At 37.3% G+C, this 18,849-nt stretch overlaps 1 protein-coding gene across 1 annotated transcript; it reads left to right on the top strand.

The window, feature by feature from the left end:
- The first annotated feature begins 6,485 nt into the window (after positions 1 to 6,485).
- Positions 6,486 to 7,226, top strand: LOC110895663 (putative F-box protein At1g50870). The gene has a single exon (XM_022142989.1). The coding sequence runs from the start codon at positions 6,486 to 6,488 to the stop codon at positions 7,224 to 7,226; it is 741 nt and encodes a 246-aa protein (XP_021998681.1).
- The last annotated feature ends 11,623 nt before the right edge of the window (positions 7,227 to 18,849 follow it).

The raw sequence follows: 18,849 nt of genomic DNA on the forward strand, positions 1-18,849 counted from the left end.
AGAGTATCTAATACGTATCCAGGGGTTATGATACTTACAACGGAGTAGAACTTCGTTATTTAGAGGGATATTATACCCGAGTATAGTGCCTACTATAAGAAATTTGAGAGAGAAAGTCGAGAAATGAACGAACTGACTGAAGGCCCGATGCGTGCAATTTATAGGGCTGATCTTTGTGTTCGTCGCGCCCCGCGTAAACTCAGGCCAAGGCCTTCGCGGCCCGCGAGGCTCCCTAGGATAGGCCCTAGGGTTGCTGATTCGGACCGTAGACTCCACACGTGACCCGACATGTGGCGGCACCGAGTGTCGCCCTAATCCCACGCTGTCGCGGCCCGCGTAGGCAGTAGCCAAAGGCTACGCGCCCCGCGAGGACCCCATTTTTCTTATTTTTAATTAATTTTTATAATATTAAAGGTATTCGGGCCCTGTTTTCGCGTATGGGGTGTATTTTAGGACATATTGGGGTATTTTAAAATATATTAGTGTGTCGGAAAAATTTCAGGAGGGTTGTTATACGGGGTGGAACGTTGAAGTTCCGTGATGGCCATTTTCAAAGCGTTGAAGTTCCGTGATTCCCACCGCCACCTAAATATTAACGCGTGATAATATATGTTCAGTGATAGTATTAACGCGTTATGGGGTGTGAGTGATAAATGGATGTGAGGGGGTGTGGGGGTTTATTGTTGGGTGTTGTGAGTGATGACCATTGCCACCAAAAAAGGTTGTGAGTGATGGAAAAATGGTTGATGACATGGCAGAACTTGATTGGGTGCTTGTGAGTGATGGAATTCTATCACTAGTGACCACCCCCACTCCCCTAATCATGAGTTGAATTCATTTATGTAGACAATCGCATTGATAGTCTTGATTTGAAAGTAAAATAACTCAAACAAGGTTATCGATTTAAACCGAAGTTTATAATAACATTAAAGGCTTGCAACATCAAGGAAATACGAGGTTTTGACTGGGTGGAAGGTTCGGGTTGTCAAACCAGTAACCTGGTTCGCATATTAACCCATTGTTTTAAACAATTTTTTAAAAATAACATGTGAACTGATATTTAATTAGTTTTTATTGAACTTTGTTGTTTTTTTAAGAAAACAAGCTAAGAAGATGTGATTTATATTAAAGCGAACTCAACCGAAAGAACTAGAAAATAAAACAAACACTGGTGTTGCACCTAATTTGGTTCAAGTCTAAATAATTTACTGCCTTAGTTGAAAAGTAATTGTAACGAAGATGATCAAGTTAAATTAATAGGAAAAAACACATATTTTTGTGTTTTTAGTTTATTGCGTTTAGAAAAAAACACACTTTTTTTGTTTTTAGTGCATTGCGTTTTAGGAAAAACACATTTCTATGTGCTTTTGGTCCATTGCGCAGAAAAAAAACATATTTATTGTGCTTTTAGTCCATTACGTTTTAAGAAAAACACATTTTTTGTATTTTTAATTCATTGCGTGTTAGATAAACACATTTTTTTTTGTGTTTTTAGTATATTGCGTTTTAAGAAAACACATTTTTTTTGTTTATAATCTATTGCGTTTTACGCATTTGGTTTTAAATTTTTTACTTTTTCAAAGTATAGCAATAGTATACATACTCGTTTTAAACATAAAAACGCTTGTTTTTATGGTGCAATTTTTATAGAAAAATAATATCATATGAAAGAGTTATTAACATTTAAAAAACATGAGGAAATTGAAGCAGAGAAAAACAATTGCCTTTAATGGACTAGAATATCCTTAATAAAAACAGAAGCACCTCCCATTTTAATCAATTTAACTCATTTAATCTAGGGCCAAACTATCTGCACACCTTGGTTGGCTATATGCACACTTAGGGTTTACTTACGCTGCGTATAGGTCTATACGCAGCGTATAGGGTTATAGGGTTAACCCTATACGCTGCGTATAGACCTACACTCAGTGTATATAAACCATGGATTTCAGAGCCTTATCACCAATCATTGCACAGAAAACAAGGGTTCATATACACTATTGCGTAGGGATCTATACGCAGCGTATATAAAGCTCCATTTTTATATTTTTTTGTATTCCTTTGTTTATTTATAAAAAAAGAAAATTATTTATAAGAAAACAATATTATTGGTAAATAATACAAATATAAATTATAAAAATTAAAAATACTACAAATATTATGAATTATAAAAATTAAAAATAATACAAATATTATGAATTACAAGACCTACAGGGAATCTATACGAGACTTATACTATACAGTATACGATATGATACGATATAACACCTGTATAGGCCGATAGGTGTGGTTTAGGTTCCGTATTGACCTCGTATAAGCCTATAAGTGTGATATCGTATCGTATAGGTGTGGTTTAGGTCCCGTATTGACCTCGTATAAGCCTATAATTGTGATATCGTATCGTATAGGTGTAGTATAGGTGACGTATTGACCTCGTATAAGCCTATAAGTGTGATATCGTATCGTATAGGTGTAGTATAGGTCCCGTATTGACCTCGTATAAGCCTATACGATACGATATCACACTTATAGGCTTATACGAGGTCAATACGGGACCTAAACCACACCTATACGATACGATATCACACTTATAGGCTTATACGAGGTCAATACGTGACCTAAACTACGCTATACGATACGATATCACACTTATAGGCTTATACGAGGTTAATACGTGACTTATACTACACCTATACGATACGATATCACACTTATAGGCTTATACGAGGTCAATACGGGACCTAAACCACACCTATACGATACGATATCACACTTATAGGCTTATAAGAGGTCAATACGGGACCTAAACCACACCTATCGGCCCATACGGGTGTTATATCGTATCGTATAGTATGGTATCGTATCATATAGTGTATAGTATAAGTCTCGTATAGGTTCCCTGTAGGTCTTGTAATTCATAATATTTGTATTATTTTTAATTTTTATAATTCATAATATTTGTATTATTTACCAATAATATTGTTTTCTTATAAATAAACATGGAAATACCCCCAAAATACACATAATTAATTTTTTTTATAAATAAACAAAAGAATACACAAAATAAAAATTCAAAAATGTAGCTTTATATACGTTGCGTATAGATCCCTAAGCAGCGTATGAAACAAAAATGACACAACTACCCTTGTATTTAGCTTCGTATAAGCCTCAACACAAGGGTATAAATGGCTTTTTCAGACCTTTATATACGCTGCGCATAGGGCTATACGCAGCGTATATAAACTATAAGGGTTAAAAATATAATTTTACCACATGTTTGGGGTTAAAAATAAAAACTACCCTTTATATACGCTGCGTATAGACCTATACGCAGCGTATATAAAGGTCAGAAAATGTCCTTTATACCTTTGTTTTTTTGGCTATACGAAACCAAATACAAGGGTAGTTGTGTCCTTTTCCTTTTATACGCTGCGTAGGGATCTATACGCAGCGTATATAAAGCTCCATTTTTGTATTTTTTTGTGTATTCCTTTGTTTATTTATAAAAAATAGAAAATTATTTATAAAAAACAATATTATTGGTAAATAATACAAATATAAATTATTAAAATTAAAAATAATACAAATATTATGAATTATAAAAATTAAAAATAATACAAATATTATGAATTACAAGACCTACAGGGAACCTATACGAGACTTATACTATGCACTATACGATACGATACGATATAACACCCGTATAGGCCGATAGGTCTGGCTTAGGTCCCGTATTGACCTCGTATAAGCCTATAAGTGTGATATCGTATCGTATAGCTGTGGTTTAGGTCCCATATTGACCTCGTATAAGCCTATAATTGTGATATCGTATCGTATAGGTGTAGTATAGGTCACGTATTGACCTTGTATAAGCCTATAAGTGTGATATCGTATCGTATAGGTGTAGTATAGGTCCCGTATTGACTTCGTATAAGCCTATACGATACGATATCACACTTATACGCTTATACGAGGTCAATACATGACCTATACTATGCTATACGATACGATAAGATATCACACTTATTGGCTTATACGAGGTCAACACGGGACCTAAACCACACGTATACGATACGATATCACACTTATAGGCTTATACGAGGTCAATACGTGACCTAAACTACGTTGTACGATACGATATCACACTTATAGGCTTATACGAGGTTAATACATGACCGTATCACACTTATAGGCTTATACGAGGTTAATACGTGACCAAACGATACGATATCACACTTATAGGCTTATACGAGGTCAATACGTGACCTATATTACGCTATACGATACAATATCACACTTATAGGCTTATAAGAGGTCAATACGGGACCTAAACCACACCTATACGGTACGATATCACACTTATAGGCTTATACGTGGTCAATACATGACCTAAATTACGCTATACGATACGATATCACCCTTATAGGCTTATACGAGGTCTATACGTGACCATACGATACGATATCACACTTATAGGCTTATACGAGGTTAATACGTGACCTAAACTATGCTATACGATAAGATATCACACTTATAGGCTTATATGAGGTTAATACGTGACCTATACTACACCTATACGATACGATATCACACTTATAGGCTTATACGAGTTCAATACGTGACCATACGATACGATATCACACTTATAGGCTTATACGAGTTCAATACGTGACCTATACTATGCTATACGATACGATATCACACTTATAGGCTTATACGAGGTCAATACGTGACCTATACTACGCTATTCGATACGATATCACACTTATAGGTTTATACGAGGTCAATACGGGACCTAAACTACACCTATACGATACGATATCACACTTATAGGCTTATACGATGTTAATACGTGACCTAAACTACGCTATACGATACGATATCACACTTATAGGCTTATACGAGGTCAATACGTGACCATACGATACGATATCACATTTATAGGCTTATACGAGGTCAATATGTGACCTACACTACGCTATACGATTCGAAATCACACTTATAGGCTTATACGAGGTCAATACGGACCTAAACCACACCTATACGATACGATATCACACTTATAGGCTTATACGAGGTCAATACGTGACCTAAACTACGCTATACGATACGATATCACACTTATAGCTTATACGAGGTCAATACGTAACCTCTACTCCACCTATACGATACGATATCACACTTATAGGCTTATACGAGGTCAATACGGGACCTAAACCACACCTATACGATACGCTATCACACTTATAAGCTTATACGATGTCAATACGGGACCTAAACCACACCTATCGGCCTATACGGGTGTTATATCGTATCGTAGAGTATCGTATCATATAGTGTATGGTATAAGTCTCGGATAGGTTCCCTGCAGGTCTTGTAATTCATAATATTTGTATTATTTTTAATTTTTATAATTCATAATATTTGTATTATTTACCAATAATATTGTTTTCTTATAAATAAACATGGAAATTCCCCCAAAATACACACAATTAATTTTTTTTTTTATAAATAAACAAAGGAATACACAATTTTTTTTTAAAATGGAGCTTTATGTACGCTGCGTATATATCCCTACGCAGCGTATGAGACAAAAATGACACAACTACCCTTGTATTTGGCTTCGTATAAGCCTCAACACAAGGGTATAAAGGACTTTTTCAGACCTTTATATACGCTGCGTATAGGTCTCTACGCAGCATATATAAACTTTGTAAAAATCTGATGCTTCAAACCTACTAAAATGACTACAAATTTTCAGATGGTTTATATACGCTGCGTAGAGACATATACGCAGCGTATATAAACCATGTTTTCTGTGCAATGATTGGTTATTAGGCACTGAGATCCATGGTTTATATACGCAGCCTATAGGTCAATACGCAGCGTAGAGGGTTAACCCTATACGCTGCGTATTGACCTATTCGCTGCGTATATAAACCCTAGTTTTGCTAGGGTTTGATGAGCCAATAGACACATTAGTAATAAAAAAAATTAAAATTGAATACAAGAAGAATTATTTTAGCATTAGATACAAGAAGAATTATTTTATTATTAGTTTACTTGAAAAAAGAAATGTTTAAGAGCATACGTGGTGGGGCGGTATAACCCCCCATAGCTCCGGCATAGCGCTGGAACACCGAAACGAGGGGTGCTATGCCCCAAAAAATTTGGGTGAGCGCGATATCCATAGCGGCGTTGTGGAGGGAGGGTTTGAAACTTGGACCAATCAAAAAAAGGGTATTGTTTTTATAATTAATTAATAATATTGGAAATTATTAAATAGGTAATGATGGGTAGGGGCTTTATGACTACGGGCTCTAGTGATATAACGCCCCATAAAGCCCCCGTGTGACGTGGCACGACACGTGTCGCATAACACCCCACAAGGGGCTTTATGACTATGGCCTAAATAAAAACGATTGGGGAAAAAAGTTTAAGAAACCCTTGTCATGCAAACATTCACGAGCCCTGATCTATTCGACATGGAAACCCTAGAAGAAGAATCGACGAAGACGACTGTTGATCCATTGAAGAAGACCAACGCAAATATCTCATTACCAACTGAAGTCATTGAAGAAATCTTGTTTAGACTCCCTGTCAAATCCATACTCCGGTTCAGATCCCTCTCTAAACCATGGCTCTCGCGTATCAACGACCCATCATTCACCAAACTCCACTTCACTCGTGCTACTTCTGCCCACCGCTCCGCCTTATTTATTTTCGCTTTCGATCGTTCTACCCGCAAACGACACTTGCTCTCAGCCGCCCATGACGGTGGTCCCGTCACACATCTCATGACGCTCCACGAGTTTGATTCTGATTATATCACAGCAGCCCAACATTTGAATGGGCTAGTATCTTTTTCTTGCTGGGAATTTACGATGGATTACACTCAAGTTTTTGTGGTTAACCCTAGCACGCATAAGATTTTTAAACTCCCACAACACGATCTGGATTTTTCAAAGAACCTTTTTGGAACGGGGCAGTACTTATTTGGGTTTGATGAGTCTAAATACGAACATAAGATTTTAATCTTCAGGGATTTTGTTGTTACAATGGAGGTTATGATTTACTCTATGTCAAATTATTCATGGAGAAAGATCATTGTAGAGCCTCCTATTGGTTTTACTTGGGATCTGCTGTACTATAGCACCAAATGTGGTGTTTGTGTCAATCGTGTAGTGCATCTAATGCTTCAAGAATCGTATGACATTTTGACTTGAGAACAGAGAAGTTTTCAATAATTAACACTCCTCAAGGTGTGATGCCCCCATAAACGTCTTACATGGTACACTAACAAACGCAAAACTGTACTAAAAAATAACGTACCTCGTTTCATAAAAATCAATGGCTATCTTGGACTTGTTTGTCATGATCTTGTGTTGGAAAAAAACGAAATGCATATCTGGATACTACATGACTATGAAAGTCGTGTTTGGGTAAGAGAAATCATTAAGTTTCCCGAGTCTTGGATCGAACTAGGCGAGCCTTTCCCTCTAGATTCTGTTAATATGGACCAGGTTATCTTTTTCTCGCGCAAGTTGTCTTGGAATCTTGAGAAGAGTGTATCTATCTATAACAAGAAGAGTAGAGGTTTTAAATATTTACAATTGACTCCGGGTCTGCCAAGAACCATGGAGGTCGATCAAATCGGGTGCTATGTTGAAAGCCTGGTGCCTTTGTAGACGAGCAGGACATGGCTTGATGATTCTGTAGAAGTTATTCCGTGAGTGAATGATTCAATAGTTGGTTTCTACATCTTTCTTAGCAATTCAGGTTTGCACTTTATTGGTATCTCTTTGATGTATGTTCTTTTGAAGTTAAATAGTGTTTTTAGTTTTTAACTACCAACACCTTTGGATATTGTGTTATGTTCAAGAAGAATTGTTTGTGTACTTTTTTTACAAAAAAACAAAAGTATGCGGTTATGAAATTTTATTGGTATCTCTTTGATGTATGTTCTTTATTAGTTTTAAGGCTATCAATAAAAGATGTATGTTCTTATGAAATTTCTGCTGTTAAATAGTGTTTTATCTATCAACCTCTCAGGATGTTGTGTTTCTAAACAAGTTTTGCTAAACCGAAAACCAAGCGGTTTTAGATTGTGTTATGTTCTGGAAGGACTGTTCTACAAAAATCAGAAAGCTAGCTCAGTTATAATACCGGATAGCTAGACAACATAAGTGTTGTTTATCTTACTAGTTTAAGCTTGTTTGTTACCTGACAAAAGAAGTGACTTGTGGTTTTATAAACCATTAAAATTATTAGTCTGTACACTTGGAGTCAACAATGGGTCATACGCGGAACAGCCTGGCACCCGTGATTGCTTAGACTGAGAAATGAGGACCGATGGCTGGGCATTACAAGGATGGGTCGGTCCGGGTTTTTTTTTTTTTTTTTTTTTTTTTTTTTTGTTGTAATTGAAATATCAGATTATTTACAAGAGAGACACAGATACAATTATACACACATACAAGTATGTATAGATTATTGATTACATTTACTGGAATTAATATATTCACTGTTTTGTATCGTACAAAACTATCAATACATCCGCTAACTTGTTTAGCTGCCATTAACATACTTCTGTAATACATACACAAACATACTCACGAATGAAGATGATCGAACCTGAAGTTGAAGCGGGTGATCATAGCCAAGATAACTGCCATTTGTTTCCCACACACACCTATTATTATCAGTTTATTTACTCCTTGTCAGTTCTACACGGGTCAGGCAGTTTTTTATCGGGTTGGGGCGGTTCAGTCCAGGTTTTCCCTTGTTGGATCTTCTAGGGTTTCAGAGAATAAACTTGTTCATACGTAATATGAATTGATAAAAATAAATGGTACAGAATGAATGATACATATATGAGTGGCCGAAAGTTTAACCGCCACCGACTATAGTTTATAAATAATTAAACATAATATGTCACACTATCTAGATTATAATATAAATGTAATTATCTAATACCCTCCCGTAAGCTAGATAGTATCCATGTTTAGACGGATCTTTAATCTTGAGAAGTCTTTGTACTGCAGTGCTTTGGTCATAATGTCTGCGGTTTGATCTTTAGTTGTACAGAATACTACCTCCACTTCTCCCTTCTTGATTAGATCTCTGATAAAAGGATACTTTACCCGAATATGTTTGCTCTTCCCATGATAAACTGGATCTTTTGCTAGGCAAATGGTTGACTTATTGTCACAATAAACTGGTATTGGATATTTTATCGTACCTTGGATTTCATTTAGTATGCCTTTGATCCAAATCGCTTGACATCCTGCTAATGATAATGCCATGTACTCTGCTTCTGTAGATGATAATGCCACAACCTTCTGTTTCTTGGATTGCCAGGAAATAGGACTTGACCCTAGGAGAAATACATGACCTGATGTGCTTTTGCTGTCATCTATATTTCCTGCGTAATCACTATCACTGTATCCGATCAGTTTTCCTTGCCCACCTTTCGAGAATGTGACACCTTGATTAAGAGTTCCTTTGATGTATTTAAGAATTCGTTTGCCTGCCTCCCAGTGATTTTTCTTTGGATGTTCCATGTACCTGCTGATCTTAGTTACTGCATATGTGATGTCTGGTCTGGTGTTTGTGAGATACATAAGACTACCAACCAGACTTCGATATGTTCCTTCATCAGCAAATGAATCCGAATCCTCTTTTGATAATTTTACTCCATATTCCATTGGAGTAGAGACTGGATTACATTCCATCATCCTATATTTTTCTAATAGGCTTCGCATATATTTTCTTTGAGAAAGAATTATGTTACCATCTTCATACGAAACTTCCATTCCAAGAAAATAATGTAATTTTCCCATATCGGTCATCTCAAATTCATTCTTCATCATATTTTTGAATTTATTGACCAGGTTCATAGAATTACTTGCTATGATTAAATCATCAACATATAGGCATATTACCAACTTTCCCTCATCAGTATCCTTGATGAATAATGTGTGTTCATACGTACACTTCTTAAAACCATTCATCATGAAGTAGTTATCTATTCGACTGTACCAGGCTCTAGGAGCTTGTTTTAATCCATACAGAGCTCGTCTAAGAAGACATACCTTGTTTTCATGTCCTTTCTTGATGTACCCTTCAGGTTGTTCCACATATACTTGTTCACTTAGATTTCCATTTAAAAATGCCGTTTTTACATCCATCTGATGTAAATACCAATCATTCCTTGCTGCTAGAGCTAGAACTATTCTAACTGTTTCAAATCGAATTACTGGAGCAAAAACTTCTTGATAATCTATCCCATACTTTTGTTTATATCCTTTTACTACCAGTCTTGCTTTATACTTATCCACGTTTCCATGCTCATCAAACTTAGTTTTGTAAATCCATTTTACTCCAATTGGTTTCTGATTTATTGGAGGATTTACCAGTTCCCACGTTTGATTTTTGTGTATGGACTCTATTTCTTTGTCCATAGCCTCTCGCCATTTCATATCTTTGCAGGCTTCCTTATATGATGAAGGATCTGTATTGGCATAGAAGACATAGTTGACTGATTGATGGTTACCATATTTTTTAGCTGTTTCTTCTTGAGTGAGCTCTCGTGTATTTCTGTACACACTTCCAAGACTTCGAGTTTTGATAACCTCATTCTCTGAATCAGAGGATGAACTGTCGTTGCTCCGACTTGAGGAGTTAGAATCTTCTGCAGGTACATGATGATTACTTAATTCTGAGTTGTCAACTGTTTCTGTTACTTCAAGTTCACCGGAACTGGAATTTGTATTAGAACATTCAGTGGGATTTCCCATTTCAGTCGGGGTTTCTGGTACTGATTCTTGATTCACTTGAAGTCTTGTAGCTGAGCCGTTATCATCATCTATCATTACTGGTATTGTTGAGGTGTTATACTCGGGTATCCATGTCTTGTTTTCGTCGAATATAACATCTCTACTGATTATGAGCTTGTTTGTGAGGGGATTGTATAGTTTATATCCTTTTGTAGTTGTGCTGTACCCTACAAACACTACCTTTTCTGATTTTACATCAAGCTTGCTACGGAGCTGTTTTGGAATGTGCACATAGGCCAGACATCCGAATGTTCTAAAGTGTTCCACACTTGGTTTTCGTCCATTCCAAGCCTCATATGGTGTAATGTTGGGCCTTGTTTTCGTAACTGTTCGGTTCAATATGTATGTAGTGCAGGCCACCGCTTCGGCCCAGTACTTATATGGCAGCTTCTTCATATTTATCATACTTCGACTAAGTTCCATCAAAGTTCTATTTTTCCGTTCTGCCACCCCATTTTGTTGAGGGGTGTAGCTATTTGTCAACTGATGATGTATTCCGTTTGATGTTAAATAGTCTTGAAATGCTTTGCCACAATATTCACCTCCCCGATCAGATCTCAGCGTCTTTATTTTATATGCCGACTGTTTTTCTACAAGCGCTCTAAATTGTTTAAAATAACTTAGAGCTTCCGATTTGAGCTTTAGAAAATAAACCCATGTCTTTCGCGTAAAATCGTCAATGAATGTGATAAAATACCTACATCCACTAATGGACTCTGTCTTCATGGGGCCGCAAATATCTGAGTGAACGATTTGCAATGGTTCCTTGGTTTGCCATGTTGATTTCTTTGGGAACGGCTTTCTAGCATGTTTACCCGAGACGCATCCTTCACAAATATTTGTGGTTTTTGTGATACTAGGCATTCCTCTGACTAAGTCTTTATTTCCCATTTCAAGTAAAGTGTCATAATTTACGTGCCCAAATCGTTCATGCCATAGTGTAGAGACATCAGTTGTCGTCATGGACAGAGCAAGTGATATGTCATTTCCAGGGTTCAAAGGAAACATCTTGTTATTGGTCATCTTAATGATCCCTATAATCCTGTCGTTCGTATCCTTAATGATACATTGCTCCTTAATAAATTCAACTTTGTAACCTTTTTGTAATAGTTGACCTATACTTAGTAAGTTGTGTTTTAAACCTTTTACATAAAACACGTTTTGAACTTTCTTTTTCTGACCTTTTATTGAGATCATTACTTCCCCGACTCCTTGAACTTCTAATCGTTTATCATCGCCCGTTCTCACTTCCTTTTGAAGTGAATCATCTAACTTGACAAACAAACCTTTATTGCCTGTCATATGATTGCTGCACCCGCTGTCTAAATACCAGCAATCTTCCTTATCTTTTTCTTCCATGTTAAAAATCATGAACATGGTATCTTCTTGAGGCTCATCTAATTCATCTTCCTTATGAATTAGTACATTGTCAGACTTATCATTTTCGTCTTTCCTTGGACAAAACTTTGCCGTGTGCCCAAGTTTCTGACAATTAAAACATCGAATAGAGCCCCAATTCCGACCTTTATTCTTACCCCGTCCCCTTGTTTGTCCGGATTTGTCCATATTTGAATTCTGCATTTGAAATGCATGTTCCATGGGAACATCATCATATAATTTCATACGCAGTTCATGAGATTGAAGTATACCCATGAGTTCTTCGGTGGACAAATTTTCCAAATCTTTCGTTTCTTCTACAGTAATAACCACGGACTCAAAATTTCGAGTCAGACTTCTTAAGATTTTTTCTACCACGCGTTGTTCACTAATATTTTCTTCATTCATCCGTAGTTGATTAACAATCAAAGTCGTTCTGTTGAAGTAATCTTCAACAGTTTCGTTTTCTTTCATTTTTAAAGAATCAAAACTGCATCTAAGGGTTTGTAATTTTACCGTTCTTACGCGATTTTCTCCCCTGTAGGATTTGTGCAGTGTGATCCATGCTTCCTTAGACGTTTTTGCCATTGCTATACGTTCGAAGACCGTTTCGTTTACCGACTGAAAGATGATGTGCAGCGCTCTTCTATCCTTTTTTGCAGAATCTCTGTATGCGGCTATGGCTTCTTCCGAAGAATTTGTTCCTAATTCTTTATATCCATCTTCTACTATACTCCATAATTCCTGAGATTCTAACAAAACCCTCATCTGAATATTCCAGTGATAATAGTTTTGTCCTGTTAATTTAGGAATTTGAGTTTGATATCCGGTTGCTGGAATCATCTTGAAACAGATAATAATTGGATCAAGAAACGAGATCTGGAGTTGTGTTTTGATAGAGATTTGATCGATGTGTATGTGGCTCTGATACCACTTTGTTGGATCTTCTAGGGTTTCAGAGAATAAACTTGTTCATACGTAATATGAATTGATAAAAATAAATGGTACAGAATGAATGATACATATATGAGTGGCCGAAAGTTTAACCGCCACCGACTATAGTTTATAAATAATTAAACATAATATGTCACACTATCTAGATTATAATATAAATGTAATTATCTAATATCCCTTACGTTCCTTTTGTAGGCATGGTGCCTGCTCACCCCTAGTCTCCTATGTACACAGTTGCTTTAGAGATGATGTACACATATTTTATTAGTGTTGTGTTGTATATGTGTGAATTAATGATATATTATAATTCTTGATGTCAAGGTTCACCTCTACTTGTGGTTGCAGTCTTGAACCTAGTTTCAAAGGGCAAAATGAGTAACTTTTAAAAAATGATTAATGTGAAAACAAGTCACCTGAACCAAACGGATCAAAAACCACCCAAAATAGTAGATTTTTAAGATAAGTTCAGACAATTTGGAAACACATCTCCAATGTTTGTTGCATACATCATCAAAGTTATCTACACTGCTAAATCATCCTCTAGTGATGTTAGATCATTATTATTTTTCAAGTTTATTCTAATAATCTTATTTATTAAAAATGTAATATAGCTAAACAAGTTTTTTTTTTTAAATCAAGAAAAATGAATTGCTTGAAAACGTTTCTGACTTGTTTATCTAACTAGTTAGATTTGTTTGTCATGCATTAAAACAAGTAATATATACTTGGAGATTCTATTCTGTTTTGGATGGATAAATGGGTGGGGGATAGGGCCCTTTTTGCACTTGAAAAGGATAAACTTTGCACTATTAGAGAATGGCTACACAAGGCGGGAACATTGAATGTGCTCAGTGTTGTGTGAAGCCAACCACTTGACAACTTGATCAATTGTTGAGTGTGAATCCACCAGAGCAAGTGGACATCAGGTAATCATTCTTATCAAAACAGCAAAAGAAGATAAGGGGCTGAGATGATCCAATCTTCTCAGCAACCCATTATTCACGGATCATGTTTTGTGACAATCTTCTCTTTCATCCAATCTTATATAAGAGATTGTTTGTATCTGTAAATTCTTGTACCAAGCTTAATAACAAATACTCCTAGTTACCACAGTGGATGTAGGTCAGAACCGACCGAACCACTATAAATCTTTGTGTTTTTCAACAGAAAATTGCGCGTGTGTGTGTGAGTTCTGTGTTTGTGTGTGTACTCTGATCCTAACAACTGGTATCAGAGCTCAGGCTCTTGTTGTTAAAACGATCAGAAATCGATCAGAAGACGATCAGAAACCGAACAGATCGAACAGAAATCGATCAGATTCAAACAAAAACGAAGGTGTAGAAGAAGGAGATACCTGAAGGTGCAGAAATCTGAACAAGGGTTCCGATTTGCATCAGTTTCTACCGGATTGCTCGTCAGCCGCTGCCGCTCTCTTCATCACGAACCTAGGGTTTCCGATTGAAGACCAGAAACACACCAGCCGTCACCCACTCTGCTCCGCCGCTCAGCCGCCGCCAGAACCACCGCTTTTCACCGTCGCAAGCAGCCTCCGTCGTCGCGACTGTCTAGGGTTCCGACGAACCCGTGCCCTTCTTGTTTCTCTTGGGAGATCGAAGAGGTGGAGTAGAAGAAGAAGAAAAGAAAAGTTGCAGAGTTTTTTTCTGTGGATTTGGGGAAGAAGAAACACTGCACACGTGTTTTATTTATGTTGGAAATTGAGTTTCTCAATTTTAACAGAAAGGCCCCTCAACTTTGACAAGTATCTATCACAACCTACTACTACTTATTCAGTGCCATTTAAAGCTTGAAACAGATAAGTTATTTGTTTCTGATTATCGCTTTCGCTCATATAAATAACCACTTAGCAGTACAAACCCGTTTGGTTAGTAGTAATTTGGTAATTTTTTTTAATGGCAGAAGATAGTAAAATCAAGATTGATAAGTTCGATGGTAGTGATTATGGATTTTGGAAAATGCAAATTGAAGATTTATTGTATCAGAAAAGTTTGCATTTGCCTATGTCGGGTGAACAACCAGATGACATGTATGATGAAGATTGGAAGTTGTTGGATAGACAAGCTTTGGGTGTGGTTAGGCTTTCCTTGGCAAAGAGTGTTGCTTACAACATTGTCAATGAAACAACCACATATGGTGTATTGAAAGCTTTGTCCAACATGTATGAAAAGCCATCCGCTTCAAACAAAGTATTCCTCATCCGACAATTGGTTAACACCAAGATGAAGGAAGGCATGTCGGTTACCGCCCACATAAATGAGCTTAACTCGATTATCTCTCGTTTAGCCTCAGTTGAAATAAAGTTTGAAGATGAAGTACAAGCACTACTCCTTTTATCATCGTTGCCCGACAGTTGGTCAGGCACAGTCACAGCTGTTAGTAGTACATCTGGCACTACCAAACTCACTTTTGATAGTATTCGTGACTTGATAGTAAACGAAGATATCAGACGGAGAAGCAGTGGTGAGACTTCTAATTCTAGTTCTTTATTGCATACAGAAAGTAAAGGAAGAAGAAACGAAAGAGGACATAATCGAGGCAGGTCCAAGTCCAGAAGAAGGGGACAGTCAAAGAACAGAAAAGACGTTGAATGTTGGAATTGCAAAAAAAAGGTCACTATAGAAGCCAATGTACAAAACCCGCTTCAAAGAAAGAAGTAAACAGTGTATTCTCGGAAGAACAAGGTGATGTTCTCATCTGTTCTGTTGAAGATTCATTTGAATCTTGGATTATGGATTCAGGTGCTTCTTTCCATGCTATCTCATGCCCAGATATTGTCAAGAATCTACGAACAGGTAACTTTGGTAAAGTTCGTCTAGCAGATGATCAAATGCTTGATATCACAGGTATTGGAGATGTAGACTTGAAGACCTCATTAGGAACGATATGAACATTGAAAAATGTCAGGGTTATTCCTAATTTGAGGAGAAAGTTGATTTCAGTTGGTAAACTAGATGATGAAGGGTTTAATGTTCACTTTGGGGGTGGACAATGGAAAGTGATCAAAGGCAATTTAGTGATTGCCAAAGGAAAGAAGCAAGGTACTCTATACATGGCAGAAGTCTCTGCTGAAGGTGTTCATGCAATGACCACCGGTCCGAGTCCATCAAATTTATGGCACAACCGACTCGGACACATGAGCGAGAAGGGATTGAAGATGTTGGCACAAAAAGGTAAGTTTCCAGAGTTGAAGAAAGTGGAAACTGAATTCTGTGAACCTTGTGTTCTTGGAAAACAAAAGAGGGTTACTTTTGTGAAGACAGGGAGGACACCGAAAGCTCAAAAGTTAGAGCTTGTTCACTCGGATGTATATGGACCAACCTCAGTTTTATCTCTAGGAGGCTCCAGATATTATGTTACTTTCATCGATGATTCAACACGAAAGGTATGGGTATATTTTCTTAAGCATAAATCTGCCGTATTTGATGCTTTTAAGATATGGAAATCTGCTGTTGAAAATGAAACTAACTTGAAGGTAAAGTGCCTAAAGTCTGATAATGGTGGTAAATACATTAGTCAGCAGTTCACTGACTATTATGCCAAGAAAGGGATAAAGATGATCAAGACAGTTCCCGGAACTCCTCAGCAGAATGGTGTAGCTGAGAGAATGAATAGAACTCTAAATGAGAGGGCTAGAAGCATGAGGCTAAATGCCGAGATGCCCAAAACATTCTGGGCCGATGCAGTTAACAGTGCAACCTACTTGATCAACCGTTCACCAACCGGTCCCTTAGATTTCAAGTTGCCTGAAGAAATGTGGCAAGGAAAGGAGGTAAGTCTCGAGCACTTACGAGTCTTTGGTTGTAGTGCTTACGATTTGTTAGAAGCTGGTGACAGGGATAAGTTAGACTCAAAATCCAAGAAATGCACATTCATTGGTTATGGGTCAGAACAAATGGGTTACAGGCTTTGGGATAATGAAGGCAGAAAAGTAATCAGAAGCAAGAATGTCGTCTTCAATGAAAACGAATTGTATAAAGACAGAAACACCAAAGGACTAGAAGTTCAGAAAGACTGTTGAATTTGAAAGTGGTGAAACAAGAAAAGAAGCTTCAGTCGACATTCCAGAAAATGGGAATGAGTTAATCGACAGTGGGAGCTTAGGGAATGATTCTGCAGAAGAAGAAGAAGAAGAAGAAGAAGAGGTCGCTCCTCAAATTCCAGAATCCCCAGAAACTCCTCAGTTTTAACCAAGAAGATCCTCCAGAGTCGTTAAACCACCAGACAGATATTCACCATCCGTCAATTACATACTTTTGACAGAAAATGGTGAACCCCAGTGTTACTCAGAAGCCATGGGGTTGAAAGATTCATTGCAGTGGGAGTTAGCAATGAAAGAAGAAATGAAGTCGCTTGAGAAGAACAAGACCTGGCTCTTAACAAAGCTTCCAGCTGGGAAGAAGGCTCTTCATAACAAGTGGGTTTTCAGGGTCAAAGATGAACATGATGGTACCAAACGGTACAAAGCAAGATTAGTGGTCAAGGGATTTCAGCAGAAAGAGGGAATTGATTTCAATGAAATATTTTCTCCAGTGGTGAAGATGACTACTATCAGACTTGTTCTCAGTATTGTAGCAGCAGAAGGCTTACATTTAGAGCAGCTAGATGTCAAGACAGCTTGTCTACGTGGTGACCTAGAAGAAGACATCTACATGACACAACCAGAAGGTTTTCAGATTAAAGGCAAAGAAAACTTGGTGTGTAAGTTGAAGAAGAGTTTGTATGGTCTGAAACAAGCGCCCAGACAATGGTATTTGAAGTTTGATAACTTCATGGGATGATATGTTGTTACAATGACCAGACAAGATGTGACAATGACCATTGTTGTTACATCAAGAGGTTTAAGGGTTCTTATATCATTCTATTACTATATGTGGATGATATGTTGATTGCAGGTTCAGACATAACAGAGATCAAGAAGCTGAAGAAGCAAATGTCTGAAGAGTTTGAGATGAAAGACTTGGGAGCTGCAAACCAAATACTCGGGATGAGTATTTTAAGAAACAAAGAAAATGGTTCTTTGACACTCTCTCAAGAGAAGTACATTGAGAAAGTATTAGAAAGATTCAGCCTTAAAGATGCCAAGATTCGAAGCACACCTTTGGGAAGTCACTTTAAGCTTTCCAAAGTTCAGTCACCCAGATCAGATGAAGACAAAGCAGATATGGCTAAAGTTCCGTATGCATCAGAAGTTGGTAGCCTCATCTATGCAATGGTATGCACGAGACCAGATATAGCTCATGCAGTCGGAGTTGTTAGTCGGTTTATGTCCAATCCAGGGAGAGAACATTGGGAGGCGGTTAAATGGCTGCTAAGATATTTGAAGGGGACTTCAAAAGTGGCATTACAGTTTAAGGGGAAAGAGGTTATTCTGAAGGGTTTTGCTGATGCTGACCTTGGTGGTTGTAAAGAATCTTACAAAAGCACCACCGGATATGTCTTTACAGTGGGAGGCACTGCAGTAAGCTGGATGTCCAGGCTGTAGAAAAGTGTTGCCCTTTCAACTACAGAAGCTGAGTATATGGCAGTTGCTGAAGCAAGCAAAGAGCTTATATGGTTGAAGAATTTTCTCAAAGAGCTCGGCAAGGAACAAGTTGATTATGCACTATTCTGTGACAATCAAAGTGCAATTCATCTTGCAAAGAATCCTGTCTTCCATTCGAAG

Source organism: Helianthus annuus, chromosome 2 (assembly GCF_002127325.2).
Source record: "Helianthus annuus cultivar XRQ/B chromosome 2, HanXRQr2.0-SUNRISE, whole genome shotgun sequence".
In the NCBI taxonomy this organism is placed as follows: Eukaryota; Viridiplantae; Streptophyta; class Magnoliopsida; order Asterales; family Asteraceae; genus Helianthus; species Helianthus annuus.

Coding starts and splice junctions, on each gene's coding strand:
- LOC110895663 (XM_022142989.1), top strand. CDS start 6,486: ATGGAAACCCTAGAAGAAGAATCGACGAAGACGACTGTTGATCCATTG.